Here is a 27,354-nt window from a genome sequence, read left to right on the forward strand (position 1 = left end):
TACGTGCCTGTTTCTATTGTTCCCCAGCTTTTCTCTTCTGGTTAGATCCCAGGAATTTAAAAATATATGTTTGGTACAAATGAATGAGATAAAGATTGTATTTAATAAATATATTTATATTTTAAAGAGACTAAAATATTCTTTTTTTTTTTTTTTGAAGTCTCCGTCATCTACTCATCTTCATCTTCTTCCCAACCAAAAATCACGAACACCCACCCAACAAACATACATCAACTTCTAGCGGACAACATAAATCCAAAACAATAATCAATTTCATCTTTGACAATCCAAAACTGTTGAAGAGCAGGAGCCAGATTTCAGGGAAAAAAACGAAGAAATAAATAAAGAAAACGAAAGTGGATGGGATGGTGGCGCGGCAATTGACGAGTAGCAATCCCACAAAAGGCACAACAGATATAGATTTCTAGATGAAAGCATGGGGAATGGTGTGTTCCGTTATTCAGTAATCAAGGCACATTTATTATATGTAAATGCATATAATTTGATATTAAAAGCATGAATAGGGTGCAAACACATACAAATTACAACTTAGTCGCATATAATTCATGTCTCAACAACACAAGTTATCATGGCTCTCGCACTTTTATTTCAATGCTTATTGTCACAACTTAATATTAATAATCATGTGACAATTGTAATATTAAATAATTAATATTTTTCACAAGCTTAACAACCATGTGACAAATTTAATATTCCTTCCGTCTCAAATTATAAGATATTTTTTAATAAAATTTCACATACTAATAAAATTTATTAAATATACTTTACAACTTTACTTTTTCAAAATAAAAGTATAAACTTTTAAAAATACCTTTAATTTAATACTTTATTGATAAAGAATATTGAAGAGAGAGAATTTATAGGAAGGATGATATTGAAAAAGTATTATTAATGAAACCTTATTTTTATCAAAGTGTCTTATATTTTGGGATGCTGAATCTTCCATAAAAATTTCTTATAATTGGAAGGAGTATTATGTATGATCAACTCTAACTTTATATCTTCATGATCCTTTTGACTGAAATCGTGGGCATTTAAATTAAATAACGCTCTATCCATATAAATGAATTACTCAAGCTTACCAATCATGAGGAGTAACCTGACTAAAAATTACTACACTCACTCTTGACTACTATTTTTTCCATTCATGAATGCCTAGGGTGTTGTAAACCCTATGCTAGTCTTCTCGACAAACAAGTAAAAATAAATTAGGTTTGAGTCTTTCAACAAATAGTGAAATAAGGGCTAAACTTTAGTTATCGAGAGACATTCATACTACGTGGATTTACCTACTCCTCTCTCTAGATGTACTTCCTCTAATATGATTATGCAATGAGTCATGCTTACACATATAGCATGCTATAATTCACATCAATGTGATCAATCTATAACTAACATACACAAGGCTAATATCATGTGAGCATCCTCTCATATGTCACAACCATCATTTTACCACATCTAAACATTTGCCATCATATTAGGTTTATTCTCAATCAAACAAACCTAAATTATCAAATTCATAAACTCATATTACACAAGCACGCAAACATACACATTGCTTTTATGCATATCACATACCTTAGCATTATATGGAATTGATAATTATTGCTAAACTACAACATACATAAATATTTCATCATAAATACAATTTAACTTCACATGTTCAAAAAGACACACACACATTTAAATCATAATTAATTAACAAACAAATGCACATACTTAGATTTTTCATTATTATCTTAAATCTTTAAGAGGTTAAAGATTTATCTCTTAATGTTATCATACGTCCAAAGCTAATATTGAGCTTCAATAGTACCCAACACAATTAATCTACAATTAATAGCATCAAAAACCATTAATGCCATTATAAATATGCTCCCAACATCTAATTTTCATCACTTTTGCAACCTTAACACTCGTATCACCATTGTTTATTTATATCCATTAGGGGTATTAGCTTCCTTTAGCTCCCACTAATTGAGTTAAACTCATTACTCCACATTGCTAGCTATCAACCTTCCCCAACTACCATAAAAAATACCATTTTCATTCATATTAATGAGCCCTAGCTTAAGGATGCTTAAAATTATCAAACTCAAGTTTAGATAACTTAAACAACTCTCATTAAATTTATTTAAGTCAATGAGTTTGGGCATATTCTATAAGTCCAAAAAATTAACTTTCCATTGCAAACCCTAACTCAAACATGGTGTAGAGGGGAAAAAGAAGGATAAAGAACACTTACTTTAATGATTAAAAGTTCTAAATCCTCCCAAAGCCCTCATAATCTCTTGCCCTAGTAAAGTGTAGCTTGTGCCCTCCTCCTCCTCCTCCTCCTCCTTCTCCCATTAACTTTATTTAAGTCATTGGGTCTGGACTTATTCCATAAGTCCAAAAATCAACTTTCAATTACAAACCATAACTGGAACATGGTGTAGAGGGGAAAAAGAAGGATAGGAAACACTTATCTTAGTGATTAAAAGCTTTAAATCCTTCCAAAGCCCTTACAATCTCTTGCCCTAACAAAGTGTAGCTTATACCCTTCGTTCTTCTTCTTCTTCATGAGCTGCAGTCTATGTTGCTTGAGCTATTACAGATGGTATAGAGAAGTTTTATCTCGTGTTTTGGTCTTTGAGCTGTCGCGGATATTGCATGAGCCACAGTACATGGTGCAGGGGTAAATCCTCCATGTTTTCTTCCTTTTTCAAAGTCTAGGATACCAACTTTGCATGGAAATCAATCCTTAAGCTACAACCACAAGCTAAAGGCTTATTAGCCCTCTCTAACCACCTTCTAATGCAATTTTTACTTCTAAAATTACTCATTTACCTTTGATTAACTTAACTAATTAGGTGTTTAGTTTTTTTGAGATGTTACAATATAAGTGAGATACCCCTAGCTAGTTGTTTTTCAAAAGACCCATAAGCATGTCTAGCCCATTCTCAAGCTATCAAAGTGAGAGTGAAGGTTTTGAAAACACAAATACAATTTTATTTCATTTATTCAAAAACCTTCTTTCCCCACCTTGCCACTTTTACTCTTAAGAGAGAAAAAAGAGTGTTTTTTGATTGACAATATAATGCAGTTCCAATTAGAATTGAAGTTTGATGACTTTACTATATGGTAATATCTAAATGGTAGAAATCTTATCCTTAGCACCCTTTTTGAAACCTTGAGAAAGGTTTATTGGATTATTTTTCTATATGTTTTATTTTCAAGCCTTCTAGGATGTGATGCTACATTTCTGGATGTTAATTTATCTATGGGATGTTAACATCCATTTAACTATATAACATACTTTTGCTATGTTAAATTTTAATTTTTGGTTGTTTCATTGTACAGTCATCCAGAGTAAATTGAATAGGAACTTTCCATAAGTTCTTGGGTACTAAATGCATGATTTGTGGATATATGTGATTTTACCATATTACTTATGACAATGTAGACCTTAAGACATCTTAATTACCTCCATGCAATTTCAAAGTTGCATGTTTTGTAGACAAAGATTCTGTTTATACTTGCTCAAACTAGTAGCACTCTTTTTCTAATTATTTCATGCTTTTCTTAGCTTTTTCTCATTGAAATTTGTGGTTTAAATTAGCTTCTTTTATAATCCCTTAAAAAAGAATAAAATTCTCAATAAGAAATTTGCGACTGCTTGTTTCTACTCTAACACCAATAAATATGGCTTTTGTTTGTACAAATGGAGAAGAATTTCATGGTTTTTGTTTTGTTCTTGCATATTTTTAATAAACTGATCAAAGTAGAAGATGGATTATGCGAAGAACTAGAAGAAGATTTTGAAAAGGATCCCATTTGAAGAAGATCATCCAATTAAAGCGAAAGAATGGCTTGCCAGAGATGTGGATGAATATGTATTGAAAAAGATCATCTAATTAAAGAAAAAGAAGTTGAACAAAAGCATCCACTTCTCGTAAAGATGATATTTTGTAAAGATTATTTTTTGTAATGTGGTTGGAATGTTTTTGTATATAAAGTATTGTTTTTTTGTATAATGTTTCTTTTAGACTCAATGTTCAATGCAAGAAAATGCTTCATAATATGATGTTAGTGTTTAGTTGCATTTCATAAAATTGTTCCAAATTTGTATGAGTATATTTTTCATACTAAATAAATTTTTAGGATATGGTATAAAGTTTTCATAAAAACGATGTAGCTTGAAGCTATGGTTCCTCTTTGTCTATGTTTTTATAGAATATTCATGAGTGGTTTTTAATTAAAAATGAGAAAATTTTAAAACATCCATTTTTGTTTTCATAAAAATTGAGAAAAGTTTCAAAATATCCATTTGTGTTTTCATAAAAATTGAAGAAACAGAGGTTATGATTTCTTTTTGTTCATATGCAATAAGCTTATAAGATATACATGATTTTTTCCGTCATATGTAATATTCTTTTGCATATGCAACACTCTCTCATAGATGTAAATTTTTTGCATGATATACAATGTTTCTTCCATTACATGCAATCACTCTCCTACATATGCAATACTTTCCTGTTGTATGCAATACTCATATGCATATGTGACACTCTTTTGTAAATGTAAATTTCTTCTATGATATGCAACATTTCTTTCATGATATAGAACCACTCTTCTATCGTATGCAACACTCTCCCATAAATATAGATTTTTTCTACGATATACAAAGTTTCTGCTGTCATATCTAACACTTTTCTGTATATGCAACACTCTCTCATCAAATGTAACACTCTTGCATATGTAGACTTCTTTTATGACTGCAATGTTTCTTTTGTTATATGTAAGACTTTTCTGTTATATGCAAGAAACTCCTATAAGTACACATTAGGTGCAAACATATTGATACCTATGGAACTTATATAACAATGATATTGAAGGATCTTGTTTAACATATTAACATTGAGGACCTTGTGCTTTAGTGCTAAATAAATTGTCACCAAAAAATCTTGAGTAACATATTGACTAACAAAGACCTTACTCAACCTTCTCTCTCTCTGTTTTTTTTAACTATCAAGGACATCCAAGTCCTTTTTCGTAAAAAAAATGTGGTAGTTATGTCTTTTTAACCAATTTTTTTATTTTAATAACGTAATTTTTAAATAAAATAAATAAATAAATTCTCAAACTTAAAAAAGTAAGAAAGGAGAGATTGCATGATATCGAAAAGGGGAAAAAAAACCATAAACCTTGGCAACTTAATTGACAATGATGTAGATTTACTTTTAATATATTTATCATCATCATGCTTTCATCATCTCTCCCTAATCCCTACTTCATCTCTCCTCTTATCATTGGATAGAAACTTAAGTTTGGATCCTCTCATTTCTCATTTTCTTATTTTTCATCCCATCTCTATTTTTAAGAGACAGAATAAATGATCCAGATTTATTTATTTTATAAAATAATTATTGTAATATTATATAAAAATAAAAATAAACTTAAATTATTAAAATTTAACTTATATAGTTCATAATTATATATATATATGCACTATTATTAAGAATTTTTATAAATTAAAATTTTTTATTTATTTGATCGGAATTATAAGTTATGTAAATTAAATTTTAAAATTATTTATTTATTTGATATAATATAATATTATGAATTTATGATAATAGTTTTATAAAACAATTAAATTTGAACGATTTAGTTTTTTTTATCTAAAAGTGAAAATTGGACGAGGAGAAGAAAACGAAAAATAAGGACGAGGGAAACTTCAAAGCTAAAGTACTAAGGTCCCGTTTGGTAGTTTAGAATTATGGAGAAAGAAATGAAATTGGATATGAAATCTGTTAACATGTGTGTTTGATATGCAATAATTATGATTTTTTAAAATCTGAATTCAAAAAAATTTAGCAGAATCTAATTCCATCATATGCATCATGGAATGCGATTCTATGATTCTTTTTCTCCAGTTTGTCCCTTTTCTCTACTCCAATATAATTTTTTTAAATTTTAAAAAGAACACTTTAGTCTTTTCTTATTTTAAATATTTATATTTTATTAAAATTATATTAAAATTTTATCATCATACCAAACATATTTTTAAATTTAATTTTATTTTAATTTTAATTTTAATTTTAATTTTGATTTTAATTCTGATTTCATTAAAAATTCTTCCATGAAAAAAGTGTTCATGTCTTCTGAAACAAATCAAGAAGAGTCTCGACTTTTTCTTCACCATCTCCATTCCCAACACGCTCTTCATCTTCTTCCTCTTCTTCACCATTGTAGCTATCTGGTGGCGGTGAACTAAAATCCACTGATTTAGACAGGTACTCATCAGCCTTCTTCTTTGAATCCTCAATCTTGAGCTGATCCACCGACGTCACCGTTATCTGATTCAGCGATTCCATCGACGCGCTTCTTGTTAGGGTTCCTGATACCACCGTTATCTCGTCCCTCTCGTCGATGGTCGATTCCAGGGAACACACTGATCTCGTGGCATGTGAGTGCACAGAATCGTGTTTGGATCTCTGCTTCACTCTCTTGCACCAACTATGCAGTGATTCTCTAACGCTTTCTGCTACCACCGCCTTCTTCCAGCGAGATCCCATCTGGCGTGATTTGTCAGAGAAAATTCAATCATTGAAATGTAAGAATTCTGGACTGAGTAGTTCTTATTGTTAGTTTTGGATTGGAATCCTGCAAGTTTCCTGAGAAATTTGAGTGGCAATTCTGCAAAAAGGTTAGCAATAACTGACTGATGAGATGTAATGCTTACTTGATTGATCCCACTTGTAGTGTTGCACTCTATGAAAATGATACTTTAAGAGATTTAGAAGATCTGAATCTCTTATTTAAAGGGTGCAAATCAGACACATGTTAAACGATAATACTGTCATGACACAGTGATTATGTGTGTTAAACAAAGTATTTTTTCAAACTTTCACTAGGATTAGTTGCCCAAAAAAAAAAAAAACGTTACATGGATTCTTGGCCAGAAAAAAATCTCTGACATGGATTGAACGTTGATCCTCAAAAGAAAGGGATTAAAAACCCCATCTTGACGGGTTAGTCGAAGTTCCTAATATTTTTGTTCTTGAATAATTTGAGTAGTATGGTAAAATCTTTTTATTTAATGGATGTTTTGAAAAGTCAAGTCTAAGATGCTTAGAATATAATACAATGCTGTTTTTAAAAAAAAAAAAAATTCAAGAAAGCATATCATGAGAAGAGATAACAAAATGTGTGTGTGAAGTGCATTTATATGTGTGTTTGGGATTTTTTTTTTAATGTCTTCTCAAACAATCAAGACCAACAACGACAAGAGAGCATTCGTAACCAACATGAAAGAGAAACCTACACTTCACCCTTTGAATTAACACTTATTTATGAAATTGAGACATGGACATCAAAAGGTAATAATGAAAACCTTTTAGACGTTGGACTGAAATGAATGATATGTTATATCTCAGTCAAAATTAAGTGCAAGAGCCTCTGAACATTTTCTTGACTTTCATATATTTAGAAGTACGAACTATGAGATAAAGTTAAACCAACCTGTGAAACTATTACATTCAGGGGCACTGTCATGTAGCTACACCAGAACTGAACAATAACACTGCAAGTTCCATAATGAGAAAATGTAAGACGTCCTGCAAATAATTGTAGAATCTGCAAACTTAATGTTAAGAGATGGCCAAGACAAACCATACACAACACTTCTAAGAATGGACCTACCCAGATGCTAACCGTATGATGATCATATATTGGTTTCTCATGAAGCATGATCGTTCCTTGAGTCCCCACTGTACTTACAGAAATTCAAGGAAAAATTCTGATCAGATGATTTATAAAACAGATTAATCCTAGCAATGAAAAATAAAATACGCATGTAAATATGTTGGCGTAGCCATGCACCCCCTTGAAGGGATTAAAACTTACCAAGGACCAGATATATGTTGCCATTTCGAAGGCATTCTGCATCAACAGTGAAGAAAATGAGGACCAGAGGCTGATACGTAGAACAACCTGATAAACCTAAGATGTGAAATCTGAAGTTTTAAAAGCACACTTTTACCTGAAATATCACAAATTGTATCAACCATAGCAGTATCTCAGGTTTGTTGCACCAAAATAGATCATCACGTGGCTTTACTTGTGTCCTATCTGATGGACCGGTTTGCTCCCTAATGTCAAGCGCTAAAGTGGAAACAACATGCTGAAGTTTTGTCCCTATCAACATGACAAGCTTTTACATGTAGAATAATCAGAGATGGATTGTAAAAAAAAAAAAAAAAATTCTGATAGATTGTTTCATTAAAAGTATTTTTTTTATTAGCTTCATTTTTAAAAGAAATATGAAACCAGAATATACTTACAAAGACAGGAATAAAAGAGAGCCAAAAATAAATATTCAGACCTGCAATTTGGAAACTTTAATGTCTGAGAAATTTAAACACAAACTAAAACCATTTCCACTAATAATAGATTTGGATTGACAAGGGGGGAAAAAGTTACCATGAATGTTCACAAAGATGCAGATTATCGCATAACCCCAGAGCGGCCAACTGCAAATCAACAAAGCCAATTGATAGAGATTACGATCACACTACTCCCAGGAAAGGATGAATTTTCATAGTGGTGGAATATTCAGAATATTAGCATTAAAAAGGATTAATCAAAGATTAAAATAAAGAGAAAATACTACTTCAAGTCCTCATACTTTAATTGTATTTTGTGTCTAGTCCTTGCAGTTTATTTTAGTTGTTCCTCATCCCTTTTATTTGATTCGTCTCTAATATTTGTCCTTTTAGTTTGGAAAATACATGCAAGGACCATGAGCTGGTCCAAGCAATGTTTATTTTGCTGACATGGACTTGACACTGTTAACTTATAAGTAGTAATTTGAGGTAGCTGAATTGTGAATTGTGGAATGTGTTCAAGTCTGTCTGTGTTAGTAAAATAAAGACTGTTTGTGCCAGCTCAGAGTCCTTATACTTATTTTTCAAATTAGAAGGAGAAATAACGAAAATAAACTGTAGGGATAAAAACAAAACATCATTGAAGTATAGGGACCTAGAGTGATATTTTTCCTAAAATAAACATGCAAATGGATTCAAAAAGACATTCCTCAGTATTTTCCCTGGAATGTTTATTGTATATGCCAACTTTATTGTTAATGACAAGCATTCTATGTTATAAATAACTCAATTGATATTTTGAAAAACCACTTGAAAGTTAAAAAGAAGAAAAGAAACTTAGACTAGAATGCTTACCTTATTCCTAGAATACCATGAAATTCGTCTTCCATGCTGCGAACCATGTAATTATGGAAGTTATATGATAGTGGTAATTTATGCTTCTGTAAATTTCATAGCAGGAAGCAAGTTAGACACCGGTGCAAAATTCAGTTATCCAAGAAGATGAGCAAATTGGTGATTGTATTCTATGAAGGTAACTGAGTCTAACCCTATTCCCAAACTACTTATGATGTAATTAAGTAGGTTTCTTTAAGAGAAGCAAAATATGAAGACAAAAAGCCACAAGGTATGTTTTATTTTGTTATAATCCATTAAAAAATTAGAACAAAAAGAAAATATCCTTAACAAATTAGATACTTACGGTGAAGAAACCCTGACGAAGTGCAAGGTAGTCAGATTTTTGTATAGAACTCCGAAATTGGCGCAGGAAACAAAGCTGCAAGATCAAACTACAAATTACCAACAGTTTAAAACAAGCCAGAACCTGTATAAGGCTGATATTTAGCAAAAAGTAGCTGCAAAAATTCTTCCAGCGCAGTAGGCTTTCACTAAGTTGGCACTCTTTGAAAATTATTACTTTTCAAGCCGACGTATCTGATTCCAGTACCATAAAGATTATTTACTAATTAAACAATGCTCATCATCTAGTTGTTAGCATAGTTTAAAAGTTTGCAGGTGATCATGATTGAGAATATGTATACTTCATATTTGATGATACATTACCATCCAGATTAGTGTTGGACTCCTGCTCCATGGATGAGAAGTGTGATGGAAAACAAAGGTTGTTTGTCTCCTCATCACCTTGTTTTTCTTTTCTGTGAAACAGAATCAATAAAAAATAAGGGCAGTTTTTCAGACAGGCAATTCATTATATGGATGATAATTGCATCAGAAAGAGAAGCATTGGAACACCGTGTCTGAAAAGGCAGTGCTTGAACTGTTTGTTGTTTGAGAAAGAACCTAAATCGCAGCAGATAATGTTGGACACTTGGACTGACAATACAAAATATTATGATCTTAATTTGCTTCGAGGATGTATAATGGGAATGCCTCAGGAATGTTACCATGTCAATTTATATCCTTCTGCAAGGAGGTTTAAAAGGTTTGCAAAGCATGATATTACAGAAAACTATTTCTTGACCAGGAAAATTTTGTCTTAATCTGCTTCAAGGATGAAAAAACTAAAAAGAAAAGCCCTAAAGAGAGTTTAAAAAAAAAAAAGTTCTTTTGAGGTGCTATTATGTCAACCAATATCTTGAGGAAGGTTTCAAATTTTCTGATGTAAGAAGAAATTGTAGCAATTCATTTTCTCATGTACCTGGTAGATTTCCATCAGCTGCGATGCTAGCCTGGTTTTCCCATCTTCGCCAACTATAGATCTGCCAAATTACAACATGAAGAGAACATAAACCAAGGAGCAATCGTTGCATGTCACGACGATGAAGTCAAATTGTTAAATTCTGCAAGTATTTGATGACCAACAGCAAAAGTGATGGACTTGAAGACCAGACATGAAGAACAAAAGTCATTGAACTTAAAGAAGCTTCTCTCCACTGTGTTGGTGGTTCATTGGAATGGTGGACTATCCAATTGAATTAATGGTTCAGATTGTCAATTTTTAAAAATATAAACTAATCTATATCGTGAAGATAAAATTTGATTTGGACAGTTCAAAACTATAGTAGAGGTGGATTGAAGAGAAATATGGTAAGAGAAAGCCACTATCAATGGGTTGGAACTAGGCGCTTCAATGAAAAAAATGATTCTTATTATGCCTAGTATACTAATAATTATTTTACTCAGATGAGGTGCTACGCATTCTTATTGTAATTACTGGTTATAGCATTACTCATACATTGGTTTTTGCGATTATTATTATTATTATTATTATTATTATTATTATTTACTGGTGAGATGCAAATGCAATTGCGAAATATTATTATGCCTACTGACCTTGCTCATTGCTAAACCAACTGCCAGACAACTGTACAGAACATGAGTGATCCCAAGCACAAACAAGAACCGGTGCAGCTGCTCCAGACCCTCATATGAAACGAAAGGTTCATGCCCCTGCATTTATAAGAATTTAAGATTTTTTTTTTCAAAAAAAGAAAAAAAAACAGAGAATCAAAATAAAGGGAACTGTACATATTTCCCTATTTGTTTAATGACTAATATACATATTTCCTTCATTGTATTGAGATTGAAGAATAAACCGCACTACCTTCAGCTTGCAAATAGTGTAACTTCTTGTAGATTTTATGGTGTATAATTTGACATATTAATCGTGTAATTTAGGGGATTATTTTAGGAAGGGATAATATAATTTAAGTCCCTAAACTTTCTTTCAATTATTCATTTAATCCTTGAATCGTGATTTAATATAATTCAAGTCTTGTAATTTATTGAGTTAAGCAATTATAGAGATGGAGTTGTATTGAGTTAAATTATAAGAATTATGTTATTCCAAGTCAATAAAGTAAATGAAGTGAGTTGTTATGAATTGAAGGTTAAAAGACTGAATTGATAATTGATAACAAATTTAGAGACCAAAAGTTATTTTTTTTTTTCTTTTGTGAAGGATTTATACCAATCCTTCCCATCTGATCTGATCTAAGACAGTTCACAACTACACTTTTCATTCTTTCTTAGTTTTCTCCTCTACTCTGTGTGTGTGTGTGTCTAGTAAATACGTGGCACCACCATCCTTTTAAGCACTTATCATTAACAATCAAGTGATTACTTACTCTATTGACTATCCCAATTATTGGTTAAGTGCATCAAGCACCTTTTTATTCAGTAGTGGAGATCATTTTCCTAAACACATCATATAGTAAACGACAATACAACAAGAAAGCAAAGCCAAATAGAGAAGTATATTACCTTAGGACACTGATGAAATGCACTACTAATTAATCCCTTCGGGATATCAGTGTTGTTGGTGAAAGGGAATGGACTTTCAAGCATGATTCTTTCATTCTTGTCAAGTTCATCATCTTCATCGGAACAAATATAAAATTCACTGTTGAAAAGAGACGATTTTACACACATTTCAGATATCCACCTTGCGCATAGTGCCAACAACAAAGAGATGAGCCCAAGCAGCATCAGCTCTATCAGCAAAGAATCAATTTCAGTAAGAGACAAAATCATATAATATCAACCCCAAAGCTCTTTTGGTAAAAAAAAAAACAAAAAGAAAGTCAACCCCAAATCTCTACTTTTACTCAGTAAAAGGTTATCAAGTCGGGAATGGATCTTTTAGAAATTCGAGAACCACAATATTTCAAATGATGAAAAAACATACAGATACACAATAGTGGATTCTACTTCTGACATGTGGGTCTCACAAAAGTACGTCTACTATGATGTATCTATCTCTTTCTTCATTTTAAGTAAAATCACTTTAAAAATTTTGTACTATACTAAGTCAATTGCATATGATTTAAAGGATGCAAACTCACCATCCATACCCCTTTATATTTGTGAAAGATTAAAATGCTATTTAGTATTTACCTTCCTTAATTTTCTCAAGAGAAGCATAGAGTGCCTTCCTTCTTGTCTTCTGCAACCACTGCATACCAAGTCCAAACATTTTTTTTTTTTTAAAAAAAGCTTCACTTTCATGAGATTTAATTTAACAGCTATCTTCATTCTTCATTTTGTTTTTGTTTTCGTCCACTGCTATTCTGATATTAAAATCCACTCATACTTTTCAGATTTGACTAGCAGAGCTAGATATAAACTAAATGGAAAATGACCCAATAGAGACTAACCCTGCGACCCTGAATCAACGTTAACCAAGTTTTAACATTGTCGGCATGTTTTATATCCCTAATGTAGTAAAGGACAACAGCATAAAGATTCAAACAACATATAACCAAACTTCCTAGAATTTCTCAGCAAGTAAGAAGTAAGTAGTAACATATATGAACATAGCCCCAGATGACTAGACACAGCTTCAATTCATTTTTACTTTGGCTTTTAGCAGTAACGAACAGTTACGGATAGATAACCATTGATCTTATTCTGTGTGTCTTTCTAAGTGTAAATAACTATTTTTAGATTTTTTGTTTCTCTGATATATATGTGAATAACCTTAATAACAATAATAACAACAGTTGCCTCTTACCTTCCCGAATCTGTATATTGACCGTTCGACCAAAAAGCAGACGAAGACCATGACAGTGACAACAGAGGCAACAGAGTATGTGGGCGTTTCAGCCAGAGACCTCCCTCGCTGAAGCACCTCTGCCATCTCTCTCTCACATCAACCGCAAGAAACCAACCCTTTAGCTGAGACACAGAAAGTTGGAAACTTTCATGGAAAAATGGAATTTTTTTTCCCGGGAAAATGACACGCAGATGGAAGAATGTGGATGGGAGTGAGTGAAGGATCCAGGAAATGAGGAAAGTTGGATACTGCAAAAGCTCAGAAGCATCATCTCAGCAAGGCAAGAGTTGTTTTATTAGGTGAAGGGTGCATGTGGGGGGTTTTAGAATGTAGATCCCACACACATGGCATAGTACATTATATTATATAGTGTTCAATATAATATAAAACTTGTATCGTTTATTGCTAATTTTATAGTCTCACATCACACACAGAGATTGAGACTTTTTATGGAAATCCATCGTCAGCTGCTTTGGACCCAGAACCCAGTGCTTTCTCTCTCGCACATCTCTCTCCAAATCCAACCATTGCACATGGAGGGGAAGGAGGAGGATGTATCTACCTGTCAGTTACCAAATGAGACCCCAATTAATCCTCTTTTCTGGTTATCTAACATCTGCTGGCTATTAATTACCTTGTGGAAGTTTTGAATGGAATGAAACCAAATGATCATTGATGTATAAAATGAAATAGTGTTCAAGATGGAGCGACACTTAGGACAAGTAAGGCATCTTACAAGGCAAGGGCTGCTAGATGCATCTAGGTTTACGAGTGTGGGGGGCAATTGTCCTAATTATTCATTACTATTAGCCTAGTGGAGCCAAGAACTTATGTCAGGGGTGTAGATTAATTTTAAAAATAATAATTTAAAAAGAATTATTTAATATTTTTTAAAAATAATCATACATTTTATAATTGTCCCCTACTTATTGTCAAATGCTATTAAAAATATTTCCTTTCATATAAGTCACTAATTTATGATATTATTTATATATAAAAATATATAATAATTAACTAGAGATTTAAAAAAATTAAATAACTAAGAATATTTTTCTCTAAAAATCATATAAGAGTTTTGGACATAGTGAATTCATAACTGAGTTTAAGTTAAAATATTCATAAAAAAAAATCTAAATTTTAAGGGGTTCAAAATTTTGTGATTAGAAAAGATAAAATAGCAAAATATCAACTTTTCATTTGTAATTTCCTTTAAGTTGAAGGGGGTGCATATGCCCCTCTCAAATGTATGTAGCTCCGCCATTGCCTATTAGGCTCTCTCTCTCACACGAATATATGTGTGTGTATAAATATCCTCATTCTTTTTTTTATAAGACATATTTCAAAAAAATTGAAAAAATTAATCCACATGTCTTTATGGTTTCTCTTCAATTTTGAATCAAGTTTATGTAATTTATTTTGTTTTAATTAATTTCCAATGATTTGATCAATTAAATATGTTAAATTATTAACTTTATCAAAACAAGATCACCTTCAAAATTTATAGAAAATTTGATTTGATACATTTGGTTAAACAGAAAAAAAGATTGATTTAATACAATATTTACATTTAATTAATTTTTTTATGTAAATTCTATATATATATAAATTATTTAGAAGACATAACTTAATTACATAAACCTTGAGTTATAAAAGTTACTCCCTCTATTAAAAAATATAAGGCATTTTTTAAGGAGTTAGATGTTAAAAAATATAAAGCATTTTTAGTTTTTTGAGATGTATTCATTGCCTTTTTTTAAAAAGTACTCTTATTGATGAATAACTTTATATTTATTGTAAGATATTTAATAGGGGTAAATATAAAAAAATAAAGTTAGTTTAAAAGTAGATAATTATTTTATTAAAGAGTGAAATTTGATTAAAAATATCTTACATTTTTGAACGGAGAGAGTATGTAATTAATTTTGATAATAGTTTAATAAAAATATAAAAATTCTTAATTTTATTTTTTTAAAAGGAAAGATTCATGAATTTTAATTTTTGAGAATTAACATATTTAATTGATCAAATTACAAGGGTTCAATTAAAATAAAATAAATTACAGAGATCTAATTCAAAATTAAAGCATATTATAAGGACATGTGAATTAATTTTTTTAGAAAAATTAGTATTCTTATTTATAAATCATTTGGTAGAATTTAATTAATAATTAATATATATTAAATTAAATTAAAACATCTCATCAAACAAGTGATTTAAATTATTAATAGAGAAATTAAGAAAGAGAAAAATATTTAGTGAATTGTATTCTTAAATAGATTAAATAATTTCAAAAAATGTAAACTAATTTTCTTGATTTGTGTAAAATTATTAAAAAAATATATAAATTAGATTGGTGATGTTGATTTTATTTATTTATTTATTAATTTTACAATTTTACATTTATCTCTTTTTTATTTAAACTTATAGAAAGAGCCTGAAACTGAATGTTTGGAGAGAGATGGCTTCCATGCATCCCCCGCGAGTTCCCGCCATTTTCGGCTCAGAGAAAATCTCTCCTGCTCCTCCTTCTCCTTCACCTTGCGGTGATGATCAACACTTTATCTCTCTTCCGATGAAATGTTTCCTGAATCTGAATTTTTCTGTTCATTTTTTCTGTTCTTCGATTTTTCGGTTAAACTTCCTCCTCTGGTTTCCAGGTAATCATTATTTTCCCATATTGGGAGCCAGGTTTCTGACTTCCTTTGATTCCACATTTTGGTGCTAAGCTTTACGAACTCCGAACATGGTTAATGGTTGAATTCCAATTTATAACATCTGACATTGAGTCGCTATGGATTGAGAAGAAACCGATAAATACTCTCGAACCCACTATTCATGCTGTATCCTGTTTTACTTCTTTTACGTAAGAGTTAAGACCTTTTCCTCCGTGGTTTAAATATAGGAAGAAGTGATAACTACTAATGGCCTTTTGTAGTTTTATGGTAGCCGTCTAATGTTACTTTCCATTGTGGACATGGTTGCACTTGCATGAGTTCTGATTGAATAAAACGAATTATAATTCACATTTGGATATATATATATATACACATAAAGATATTAGTCTGTATACTTTCTTGCAATCGAATATTGATTAGAAGGTTCATGACTACGATGATAACATGTGCAGTTTGTTTTGTAATACATCACAGAGATTTGCATCTTATCTCTCTAACTAAAGATTTTCTCCATTTACATCATGTTTTATTGTTCTGAATCCCTCCTGAGTGTGCATGTGTAAATTCCCCTTTCTTTTTTATGGTCAGGTTTCTGTAGATGACTCTATTTTGGATCAGTTTATGGGTAGTAGGAATTAAAGAATAAAAGCTATATATATATATATATATATGAGGCTTCATGTACTCTTCTTGATTGACACCTAGGTGATGCGTCCAGGATTTTGTGCTTGCTGCCCAAGAAGAACTTATATTATGTAGGAAGAGTGAATCTTAATGAGTTCTCCGGTTGAAGTGGGCAGTCAAGGTGACAAGCCCCAGAAGGAGGGGCTTAAATGCGGCCTTAAAGAACCAACGTTCTTGTATGGTGACTTGGATCTGTATGTATTAGAAGCAAAAAATCTCCCAAATTTGGATCTTTCTTCTGAAACAATGAGAAAATGTTTCACTATGGGTAATACTTGTACCCCTCCCTTCATGAAAGCACGCAGGATAAGCACTGGGAAATATCATGTAGATACTAGCGATCCCTATGTCTCTGTCGTTCTGGCAGGGGCTACTGTAGCTCAAACTCGAGTAGTTCGTAATAATGAGCATCCTTCATGGGATGAGCATTTTATTGTTCCAGTGGCTCATCCTGCTGAGGAAGTGGAGTTCATTGTGAAAGATAATGATGCTCTTGGGGCTGAAATCATTGGAGCTGTAGAGATACCAATTCAAAATATTTTGTCTGGAAATACTATTAATGATTGGTTTCCAATAACTGGTGGGTTCTCAATTTGCTCAAAAGGTACTCCTGAGTTACATATCTCTATTCAGTATCAGCCATTTGGAGCAAACCCTTCAGACAAATATGGCATTGGAGCTGCAGCAGATCATCCAGGTATTCCTAACACATATTTTCCTCCTCGGAAAGGAGGGAAAGTGACTCTGTATCAAGATGCACATGTACCAGATGGTAAACTACCTAAAATTTCACTTGAGGAGGGAAAAGTCTTTCAGCAGGGTAAATGTTGGGAGGATATTTGCCATGCAATTTTGGAAGCTCATGAGCTGGTATACATTATAGGATGGTCTGTTTATCACCCTGTAAAGCTTGTCAGAGAACCAACAAGACCCGTACCTTCTGGAGGAGAGCTTTCACTTGGAGAGTTGTTGAAATATAAGTCACAAGAAGGTGTCCGCGTGGTTATGCTGATCTGGGATGACAAAACTTCGCATGACAATTTTTTTTTGAAAACAGTACTTCGATTACCCTAATGACAAAATTAAACATGATTTCTCTTTTGAAGTTTATATTGATTCATCAAATTCTTGGCAAGCTCTACTTTGTCCATACTAGTGGTCTGCTTTTAAATCAAATCATACGAGATAATATTACATTGAAGTATTGAAATTTCTTGATTATGCTTAATCATGAAGTTACTGAAAGGGAAAATGTCCAATTGAGGAGAACATTGAGAGGGGAGCGTAAAACAAGATAGCTATTGTTTCTCATTAAAGTATGAATTCAATTGAATTTCTTTCTGGACTTTTACTGTAACCTTTAATAACTTGATGCTAGTGTAATTCTCAATAATTTGATGCTAGGCTTCTGAGACTCGTGAATATAATGTTTGACTTGATTGTAGATAAGAAGGGCATAGCAATGTTTTAAACCTGCATCACAAAACAATAACTGATTTAATTGATTGCAGGATGGAGTCATGCAGACCCATGATGAAGAAACTAAGAAATTTTTTAAACACTCCACTGTTCATTGTGTTCTTGCTCCGCGTTATGCAAGCAATAAGCTCAGTATTTTCAAGCAACAGGTATGAAATTATTTTGCTTTCATATGAAACTATGTAGGATGAAAATATTGAGTTCCTTTGCTGCATCACCTCAAAACATTATCATTTTACTGGAAGAGTTCAATCAATTGTCATTTATAAAATTGAATATTTTGGTCCAGGTTGTTGGAACCCTTTTTACGCATCATCAGAAGTGTGTGCTTGTTGACAGTTATGCATGTGAGGATAAACGGAAAATAACTGCTTTTATAGGTGGTCTAGATCTATGTGATGGCAGATATGATACTCCTGACCACCGGCTCTTTGTTGATTTAGACACTGTCTTTCAAAATGATATTCATAATCCGGTATTCCCTGTAAGTGGTTATTATGCAATTGCAAAATTACATGGTTATTTTTTGCATACATCGGAAGTCTTTTTTTTTTTTTTGGGGCGCTGGGCGGCAGTGGAAGCCACATTCTACTAGGAATTAGTAGCTGAAGACGCTTTCTAAGTGCATGCCTTATTTTTTTCTTTTATTCAACATTTTCTTGTGCCATAAATGTCTGCATAAGCACATAAGAATTCATCCAATAGTGTGTTCATTCATAGATTTTTAAGTGATATGTCATCATTTGCGGGACGTTGAAACTATCTGCATTTTGACAAGGATGCAAAGGAGTGTAATGATAGGTCGTCAGAATAAGCATTAACGTTGAACTTCTCAGATAAAAAATGCGTATGCCATCTATAGAATTCCCATTCCTATATCTTAAATATGAGACCAGTTTTTTTTTCCATAGCATTTCTCTCCACTTTGCCTTCATTGCAATTCTTAACCATTCAAACCAAATTTTAATGGGAAAGATTAACTTATACATTTATACACTGTCAAATATGAACCTTCAAAATTAATTTGACCGTCAACCACTACAGTGAACCTTCCATTTAGTGGAGAGAAAGCCTTCCTTTCAAACCCCATGATCCCACTTTGTGAAGGATACAACAATACTTACTCCCCAACCCCACTGTGCTAAATAAAAGGACACAAAAACTGCTTGTCAGCTAGCATTGCACAACAAATAACAAAACCAAAGATAATGAGAAGCCACTTCCTCTACACGAGGCATGTTGTTTGTTGGCATGCTCTAATTCTTGAAAGCTCATCAATCTCCACGCACCACCAATGTACTTGGGTTTTCTAAGAGGTTCCTCTTAGAAAGTGTCATGGCTTATGTATACCCCCTCCTTCTTTTACTAGAACCTCCTCAAGGTCTTAGTTCATGCATCTATCTTGCAATTCCTCAGCATCTTCCCAAGTTGAGTAATCTGTAGGAAGGTGTTTCCATTATGCCATTCTTTCTTCAACAAATTGAGTTCCTTTCTTAGCCCTTCAAGTATCCAAAGATGGCCACATGTTTCACGATAAGTCCTCTATCCTCAGAATAGGTGGATTTCAAATTAATAAAAATAAGAAATTATAGTGTACTCTTGCTGAAAAAAGATATTGTCCTAACAGATGCTGATAAAATGCCAAAACACTCGGATAAAGTCCCAATTGTAAAATGCATCTTATCCTTCATCATACCGGAGAATGTCTTTATAAACATAAGATTTTTTTGAAACGAAAATTTGTCATTAATAAATAAAAACTATGGAACAAAGATAGCATAGATTTTTAGCATTCCAGTTTACTGATATTTTTGTCATTTGGGATCATTTAAAATAGCCAATTTTCGGAGTTTGTCTACATTTACTGATATTCCGGCATGGCTGTTCATATTGCTCATAAATATTATCACATTGTTGATGCAAAACCGTTGTACTCCGCAGATAAATGCTTGCCCGATTGGTTAGTCTTGCTTCTAGCAGATTTTCTTTTTGCAATCTTATCTTGATGTTGCATTTTGAGGTTGTTTTGTGTTTTTCTGTAAGTCAGAGATGACAGCAGACAATGTTCGTTCTCCATATATTTGGTATTTGTTACAATATATAATTATTTTCCACATGATTCTGATAAAGATAGAAGGAAGGTAAATGCATGAGTTGGCACCAAAAAAGCTAGAAAGTGAAAAAGAAAGGTGCATGGAACTTTGCAGTAGACTGTGTAAATTGTGTTCTATATGATACAGTCAAATACTGGAGTACCAAGGGAACCATGGCATGACCTACATTGTAAAGTTGAGGGTCCAGCTGCATACGATTTATTGACCAATTTTGAACAAAGATGGAGGAAAGCCAAAAAGTGGCGTGAATTCAAGCTAAAAAGGGTGGCAAATTGGCATGATGATGCTTTGCTAAGGTTAGACCGTATTTCATGGATTCTAACTCCATCATCTGGCGCCGCTGGCGACCAAGTTGTTCAGGTAACTGAAGAAGATGATTCGGAAAGCTGGAATGTGCAGGTATAGGGGAAATACGTTGATAGATTTCAGTGACATGTATCGTCCTTCTTTAAAATACCCTATAAATATTATGAACAACTATAAAATGCAGGTGTTTCGTTCCATAGATTCAGGATCTGTCAAGGGTTTTCCAAAGGATATGGACCAAGCTAAGGCTCAGGTGAGAACAAAATTGTAAATGTGAGGGAGACTTAAATAGTATGAGATGACTAAGTTCTACAATAAATAGTATGAGATGCTCAATAAGGTATTTAAGGTTGGTTCTCTCGTAGTTAGTTTTCGGAGGAGGGTTTATCGTTACATTTAAATAGCCATCAAAACAATGCTCACTTGGCCTATTAAGATATATAGAATAGAAAGGAAATGGTTCAAGATTAGAAAGAAAATAGTGATTTTAAGATAAAAATAACTCTCCCGCTCTTAATTTCAAATGGTAAAGAAATAGTTGACCTTTTTAAGTAATGAAAATAAAAACATGATAAATATTCTGCGATTAGGATGAAAAGGGATTTTCTTTCCATCTTCGTTACCAAATGTGCCCTAAGACCAATAATCTAATGCTTAGAAGTAGTAGATATTTTCAAGTAATGATAATAAAAAAAATTATAAATATTGTACAAATAGCATGAAAAGGGGTTTTCTTTCCATCTTTGTCCGAACCTGATTATCTTTAACTTAGCTAGGCAGTGTGCTTTTGCATGATATTGAAACAAACCAGTCTTGGTCTTCCACTTCTAATCCTGATTTTCTGCAGCATCTTCTCTGCGGAAAGAACTTAAAAGTAGACAAAAGTATCCATACCGCTTATGTAAAAGCAATTAGATCGGCCCAACACTTCATATATATAGAGAATCAATATTTTCTGGGATCCTCGTTTCATTGGCCTTCATATCAACATGCAGGTAATTCAAGGAAAACAGTAGTATCACAATTTTTAAAAAAATTCCTTTAGACTTTACATAATTATAGTTAATAAAATGAATTAACAGATTTGGTTTTGTGTAATTTGGTATTCTGTATTTCCGAATTAATAAATTTATATAAATTAGTCTCATTACCGATATTTCTGGGCTCTGGCCTTCTTGTCCTAAGATATTTGTATATTAGAAATGTAAAATGCGTCAGATTTAGCAGATACATCTTTGAATGTATTAAAAAGCTCGACACAGGAGTAAGGACGTGATGACAATAATACAAGCTAGAGTATGTAATTCGATAATAGCATTTTGAATAAATAGGAACCAATTTTTGTATTTTTATTGCTTACATTTAGTTGCCTAGCTTATTCCTCTTTTATATTTTTTTTTTTAAAAGGAAGGTGAAGAATTTTATTTGCTCAAAAGCACACACAACAATAAGTGGCACTACCCCCTATACCAAAAAAAAAAAAAAAAAAAATCCTCGCTTTCTTTTCTTTTACTTCCAAACTCACTAAATTAGGGAATCGTCAACAATTTGGAGGGAAATGCTCTCATATTTGTTGAAGTTCTTGTCCTTTTTTATTGTTCGTAATTATAATTTCAATTTATAAATTTGCATTTGTAAAACATGACTGTGGATTTTTTTAGGGTACATACCACGAAGGCAATTTTGTGCAAAGTACATGAATCAGATACAAGGAAGATATAAATACGTGAACAATTTGGCATTGATAGTCATTGGGCTAACTGGTCTTGACGGTATTGTGGGTGTATATATCGGGGGCCTAATAATTGAGAGGATAATTTTCTGAGAGTTGGGTGGAGTAACTAAGTATGTTATATCATAAATTAATGGTTTAAATTAGTGACTACTTTCAGTTTTAGTTTAACTTCTCACCTAAAATTACCCCTTTAATTTTTACCATGACACTTGTGTGAAAGTGTGACTTAACCTTGTGGGATAATGTTTGTTATTGTTGTGTTGTTGTATTGGTGTGAAAGTATCTTTGGGATAACTTGTTTTCCTCAACAGGTGCTGATAACTTGGTTCCAATAGAGTTAGCTTTGAAAATTGCCAACAAGATCAATGCAAATGAACGATTTTCCGTCTACATAGTCATACCAATGTTTCCAGAGGGGCCTCCAACTAGTAGTGCTGTGCAGGAAATCTTGTTCTGGCAGGTCAGGCCATATTCCAGTCTGTGTTCCTTTTTTGTTTAATTTCGCAACTTCTCAATTTGTTTACTTTTTAGTCTTGGGGCAAAAAAAAAAATCAAAGAGAACACTCCAGAAAATTGTTGAATGAGACCTCTATGTTAATAATATATCTAAAGACTTAGTTATTGATAAAGCATAATGGTGTTGTGCAATTTATGTAGCTGACCGCATTTAGTGAGACAAAGCTTGTTGTTGTTAGCTGCTTAAGCCAAATAGTCATCATAGGCTAACCATTTTTTCTTCTTGAACTTGTTATTAACGGTTGACCATCTATATTTGTGATGGGTGGGAATATATTATGATCTTTCATCTTATATCTGATGGTGGATTTACAAGTTCCTCTTTCTGATACCATAATCTGGAGCCAAATATTTATCAATTATCATTAAAATACTCAAGGTACAAAATTGAGTAGAATTTATCCAAATTTCTGATTTTCTTTTTTGGCTGATCAAAAAATTCCTCCCCAAGATGATAGGCATGCAGATGCAGTTCTCTTCTTTTTCTCTTCAAGTAGTTTGGGAATAATGAACTCACAAGTGCAAGGTTGAGTCTGGGATGTAATCTTTACTTTAAGAATGAATACATGTCAATGAGTTGTAAAGAGTTTTTGATTCTATACTGCATGCTTACTTCATCAAATTTACTCCCGTTTTTCTCACATTTGAATGACTACAGGGACAAACAATGTCTATGATGTACGGCATGATTGCAGATGCCCTTAAAAGAAACGGTCTTTCTGATCAATATCATCCTCAAGATTATCTCAACTTTTATTGCCTTGGAAAGCGTGAACCTGAATCCAGTACAAGTTCAATGGCTATGCAAACAGCTGACCGTGCTCTGGTATATGCCAGAGTATCCTTTATTTGCTAAATGTTTGTATTGCATGCAAATCACAAGTAGTTAATTCATTGCTGTGTTTTTCTTCTTCAGAAAAGTTGGTGAGTTTGAATATAGAAAATATGAACTTTTCATTGGCTTGAAATTTGATCTTTCAAAGAAAGCAGCTTTTATTGTCATTTTGCGCTGGCTTTATGTTATTAAACGTTGAGACCTAAGAAAGGAAAGCATAAGAAACCTTGCAAATTAAGGGAACATAGAAGACAGCGTTTAACCTTAGTGTCAGAGTTGCTATTTCTGGTTTGATCTTCATCTAGTTTTCAAATTTGCATTAGGTGTATGATGCAAAAAGATGAAATTTTTTTTTGAAATTATAGATATAAGGCACAACCTAAATTATAATATTAAACTAAAATGATGAAATATGTTCTTGTACGATAAGTTTAGTTTGACTTTTTAAGTGTTGTGGCCAGGATGTCAGATGTTCTTTGTTAGTTGTTATGTACTTGGATGTAAATAGGATATCTTTATGCAGTTGGATTGAATAGGATGCTCACCCATCAATGTTTAGATTAATACTGGAGACTAGAGACCGAGGGAGCACTAATCTTGCAAAGTAATATGGGAAATTAAAATTTGTTTTAGCTGTTACGTTTTAATAAAAATTATTTGCATTTTAATTGGTGAGCAGATAAGTCAGGCCAGATATTATCATACTTAAAAGGATATCCAAGTCAACTTAACCCCCAAATTGGTGGGTTAATTGGGCTTAATCTATTGGATTGGCTTGTTTTGACAGTTCTTAATGCCTGTGTCTGTTTAGAAGTGATTGAAGAAAAGCATGATTGCTAGCTTAGAGTTAGTTAATTATGAATCTCTATTTAATGAATTTACTTGATTGAATTATTTAACCTCTAAATGTTATACCTTTTGTCATCTTTCCTTCTGATTCTACCCTTCTCAGAGTCTGATACACATGTCAGATTGGCTATATCATAATAGCTCATATTTGTGTGCTTTTTTCTTGTTTCCTCATTCAGGCATCGGTTGGCAAATATAGACGTTTTATGATTTATGTTCATGCCAAAGGAATGATAGTTGATGATCAATTTGTAATCCTGGGATCTGCAAATATTAACCAAAGATCCTTGGATGGTTCAAGGGACACAGAAATTGCTATGGGTGCCTATCAGCCTCATTACACATGGGCTAGAAAATATTCTCATCCACATGGTCAGGTTAGAAGTTCCAACTCTACTTGTTGGTTAATGTACCAGAGCAGCAAAATTGGCTAATTTATATCTCAATTTAACCATGGAAGTAAATATATAACCTCATTCTTCTCGGATATTTATTCCAAAGTAATGGTTGTTTTACATCTATAAATCTCTGGTTCAATAATATGTTAAAAGTGGCATGGTTGGGACTCAAACCTGCAACCCTGTGATCCTATATAGAGAGAAGTTCTTGATAGATGTTTATTATCTATTAAATTAAATTCATTTGTAAAATATAAAATATATATTGAATTATTATTGGTGGTCAAACCAATAAACTGTGAATTAGTATCTTTATTGATAAATCAAGGGGATTGAGTGGAATTTGAGGGTGGGAAAATAGACTCAGCCTCTAAAATCAACTTGCATTGGTGCTAATTGCTGGAAATTTGAATTTTCCTAAAATTACAGTTGAAAGAAGAAGAAATCAAAGAAGACAACTATATTCAAATTTACAAAATTAAAACCGCAGGTGTGGCTTTCTAGCAGGAGGTCTTCGGTTGAAACTTCCACCAAGTTCTAAAATTGTCAATTATGAACAATAAACTACAATTACAAATAGTAATCAAGCGGATTGACATAAATACCATAATAGTACAATTATAATACAAGCACAACTTTGAATGATACCCTCTTGTAGGAAACAATGCTAGAAGTTATCCCATATTTTTGAATGCTTCGGTAGAAGACATGTACAGATTATGCAATTTCATCTCTTTATTCCTAATTATTTGTAGCGCTTGACAAAGTTTTTGTTTTTCCACAAACGTTTTACAGCAGATTTTGTGAATGTTTACACGGTAGATGAGTTAACATTTTGCACTTTCATCCTTTTGCTCTGTAATTATTGGGAGATCCACAAAGATTTTCGTTTGTGTAGGTTTATGGTTACAGGATGTCTCTCTGGGCTGAGCACCTCAACGGTCTTGAGGATACTTTCAAGGAACCGGACAGCCTCGAATGTGTTCGACGTGTTAATGTAATTGCCAAGAGCAACTGGGACGCATATGTGTCTGAGGAAGAGAAAGAGATGATGGGACACCTGATGCTGTACCCCGTTCAGATTGGCAATGATGGAAGAGTTAGTGCCTTGAAGGATTGGGAAAACTTCCCCGATGTTGGTGGTAAAATTCTTGGATCACCCAACTCTCTTCCTGATACACTAACCACATAATTTAGTTGTCACACTTTGACTACAAAGGAAATTGACAGGGGAAAGACAAAATTCAAATGAAATAGGTTTTAGGAACAAATTTCTTTAAAGTCCCGCTTTGTGTTGGAGGAAGGAATTCTCATTCTCTTGCTTTTTTGTAACATCTATTTGATATTTTTGTAATTACCAACTAACAAATTCTAGTTGTTTTTATTATTTTTGTTAAAGTAGGAATACAAGCATACAATTATCATATTTCATTGTTGACAACAACAAAAATCTTATCTTATTATGGGATCGGTTACAAGGATCACACAATAATATCATTATGCTCTGTCTAAGACCAATTCTTCTAATAAGCCATTAATTGAAAGATCTCAATTTACAACTTGTTTAAGTGTCCTTCTCAGTCTCCTTTTACCTCTTTTCATCAATTTATTTGCTCATTCTTCTTTATGGGTGTTTCCACCAATCTATTTTGCGCATAGCTAAACTATCTTAAATGATTTATTTTTTAACCATTTTCTCATCAATAAATGTCACACAGGCTTGTATGATCATTACATGTCTTATCCTTCTTAGCAAGTCAATTTGACCACATATTTATCTCAACATCTCCATCTCTACAACTATCATTTTTTGCTCATGTCATCACTTTGATGTCCAACATTCACTATCATATAGTATTACTAACCTTGCAGTGATTCTATAAAATTTTCCTAGGGACCTTGTGATCACAAAGATCTCTTGATGCCTTCTTCCATTTTATTCACCTTGTTTGTATCATATATATAACATCATCAACAATTTCATTGTTATTTTGTGCAACCGATCCCAAGTATTTAAATTTTGTGACTTGTAGTATAGTTTGTTCTTTGATATATATATATATATATATATATAGATCTTCAAATCATTTCTTCCTTGCTTCTTATTAAAATTGCAATACATGCATACTGTCCTATTCATATTCAAGCAAAAGCTCTTCAATTAGTACCCCTTAACTATTTTCGCCCAACATTCACCCTAGCATTATTGCTAATAATGATGATCCGATAATTATCTAATAGTTGGTCAAAATGATAGTTTGGTCTTTTACATGCATAAGAAATAATGTTTTTCTTTTAACATTTATTTGTAATTTAGCAGAATTATTCAGTATTAATTTTTTTATAAGATATTTATTTGAAA

The 27,354-nt window shown here is 32.4% G+C and overlaps 2 protein-coding genes and 1 long non-coding RNA gene across 8 annotated transcripts; 2 read left to right on the forward strand and 1 right to left on the reverse strand.

Annotated features, from left to right (window-relative positions):
* Positions 1-6,114: 6,114 nt before the first annotated feature.
* Positions 6,115-13,693, reverse strand: LOC129306619 (MLO-like protein 4). 3 transcript variants are annotated; one of them, XM_054947297.1, is made up of 15 exons: positions 13,360-13,693; positions 12,744-12,801; positions 12,111-12,340; positions 11,181-11,297; positions 10,546-10,606; positions 9,951-10,042; positions 9,589-9,663; positions 9,243-9,328; positions 8,485-8,534; positions 8,346-8,386; positions 8,045-8,215; positions 7,909-7,944; positions 7,705-7,772; positions 7,525-7,585; positions 6,115-6,578 (listed from the first exon to the last, which is right to left on the reverse strand). In XM_054947297.1, the coding sequence occupies exons 1-15, from the start codon at positions 13,483-13,485 to the stop codon at positions 6,156-6,158; spliced, it is 1,695 nt and encodes a 564-aa protein (XP_054803272.1). In that variant the 5' UTR covers positions 13,486-13,693; the 3' UTR covers positions 6,115-6,155. The 3 variants fall into 3 exon arrangements, with proteins under 3 accessions (XP_054803272.1, XP_054803274.1, XP_054803273.1); XM_054947299.1 differs by having other exon boundaries at positions 12,111-12,249; positions 13,360-13,432; XM_054947298.1 differs by lacking the exon at positions 8,346-8,386 and having other exon boundaries at positions 8,045-8,199.
* On the forward strand, positions 6,476-11,580 carry LOC129306620 (uncharacterized). Of its 4 annotated transcripts, none has more exons than XR_008592235.1 (3): positions 6,476-6,616; positions 9,344-9,420; positions 11,208-11,580. It is a non-coding gene; the product is annotated as an uncharacterized LOC129306620 (long non-coding RNA). The 4 variants fall into 4 exon arrangements; XR_008592237.1 differs by lacking the exon at positions 11,208-11,580 and adding an exon at positions 10,054-10,299; XR_008592236.1 differs by having other exon boundaries at positions 6,478-6,616; positions 9,347-9,420.
* A 3,134-nt stretch (positions 13,694-16,827) lies between the features above and the next one.
* On the forward strand, positions 16,828-26,563 carry LOC129307181 (phospholipase D delta-like). The gene is made up of 10 exons (XM_054948064.1): positions 16,828-17,816; positions 18,272-18,388; positions 18,529-18,723; positions 20,480-20,752; positions 20,844-20,912; positions 21,507-21,654; positions 22,706-22,854; positions 23,569-23,736; positions 24,774-24,971; positions 25,891-26,563. Exons 1-10 carry the CDS (start codon positions 16,851-16,853, stop codon positions 26,182-26,184), a joined length of 2,577 nt encoding a protein of 858 aa, XP_054804039.1. The 5' UTR covers positions 16,828-16,850; the 3' UTR covers positions 26,185-26,563.
* Positions 26,564-27,354: the final 791 nt, after the last annotated feature.

The sequence above is a fragment of the Prosopis cineraria genome, unplaced genomic scaffold (genome assembly GCF_029017545.1).
Source record: "Prosopis cineraria cultivar Desert tree isolate PC_DT_omini unplaced genomic scaffold, ASM2901754v1 PC3, whole genome shotgun sequence".
In the NCBI taxonomy this organism is placed as follows: domain Eukaryota; kingdom Viridiplantae; phylum Streptophyta; class Magnoliopsida; order Fabales; family Fabaceae; genus Prosopis; species Prosopis cineraria.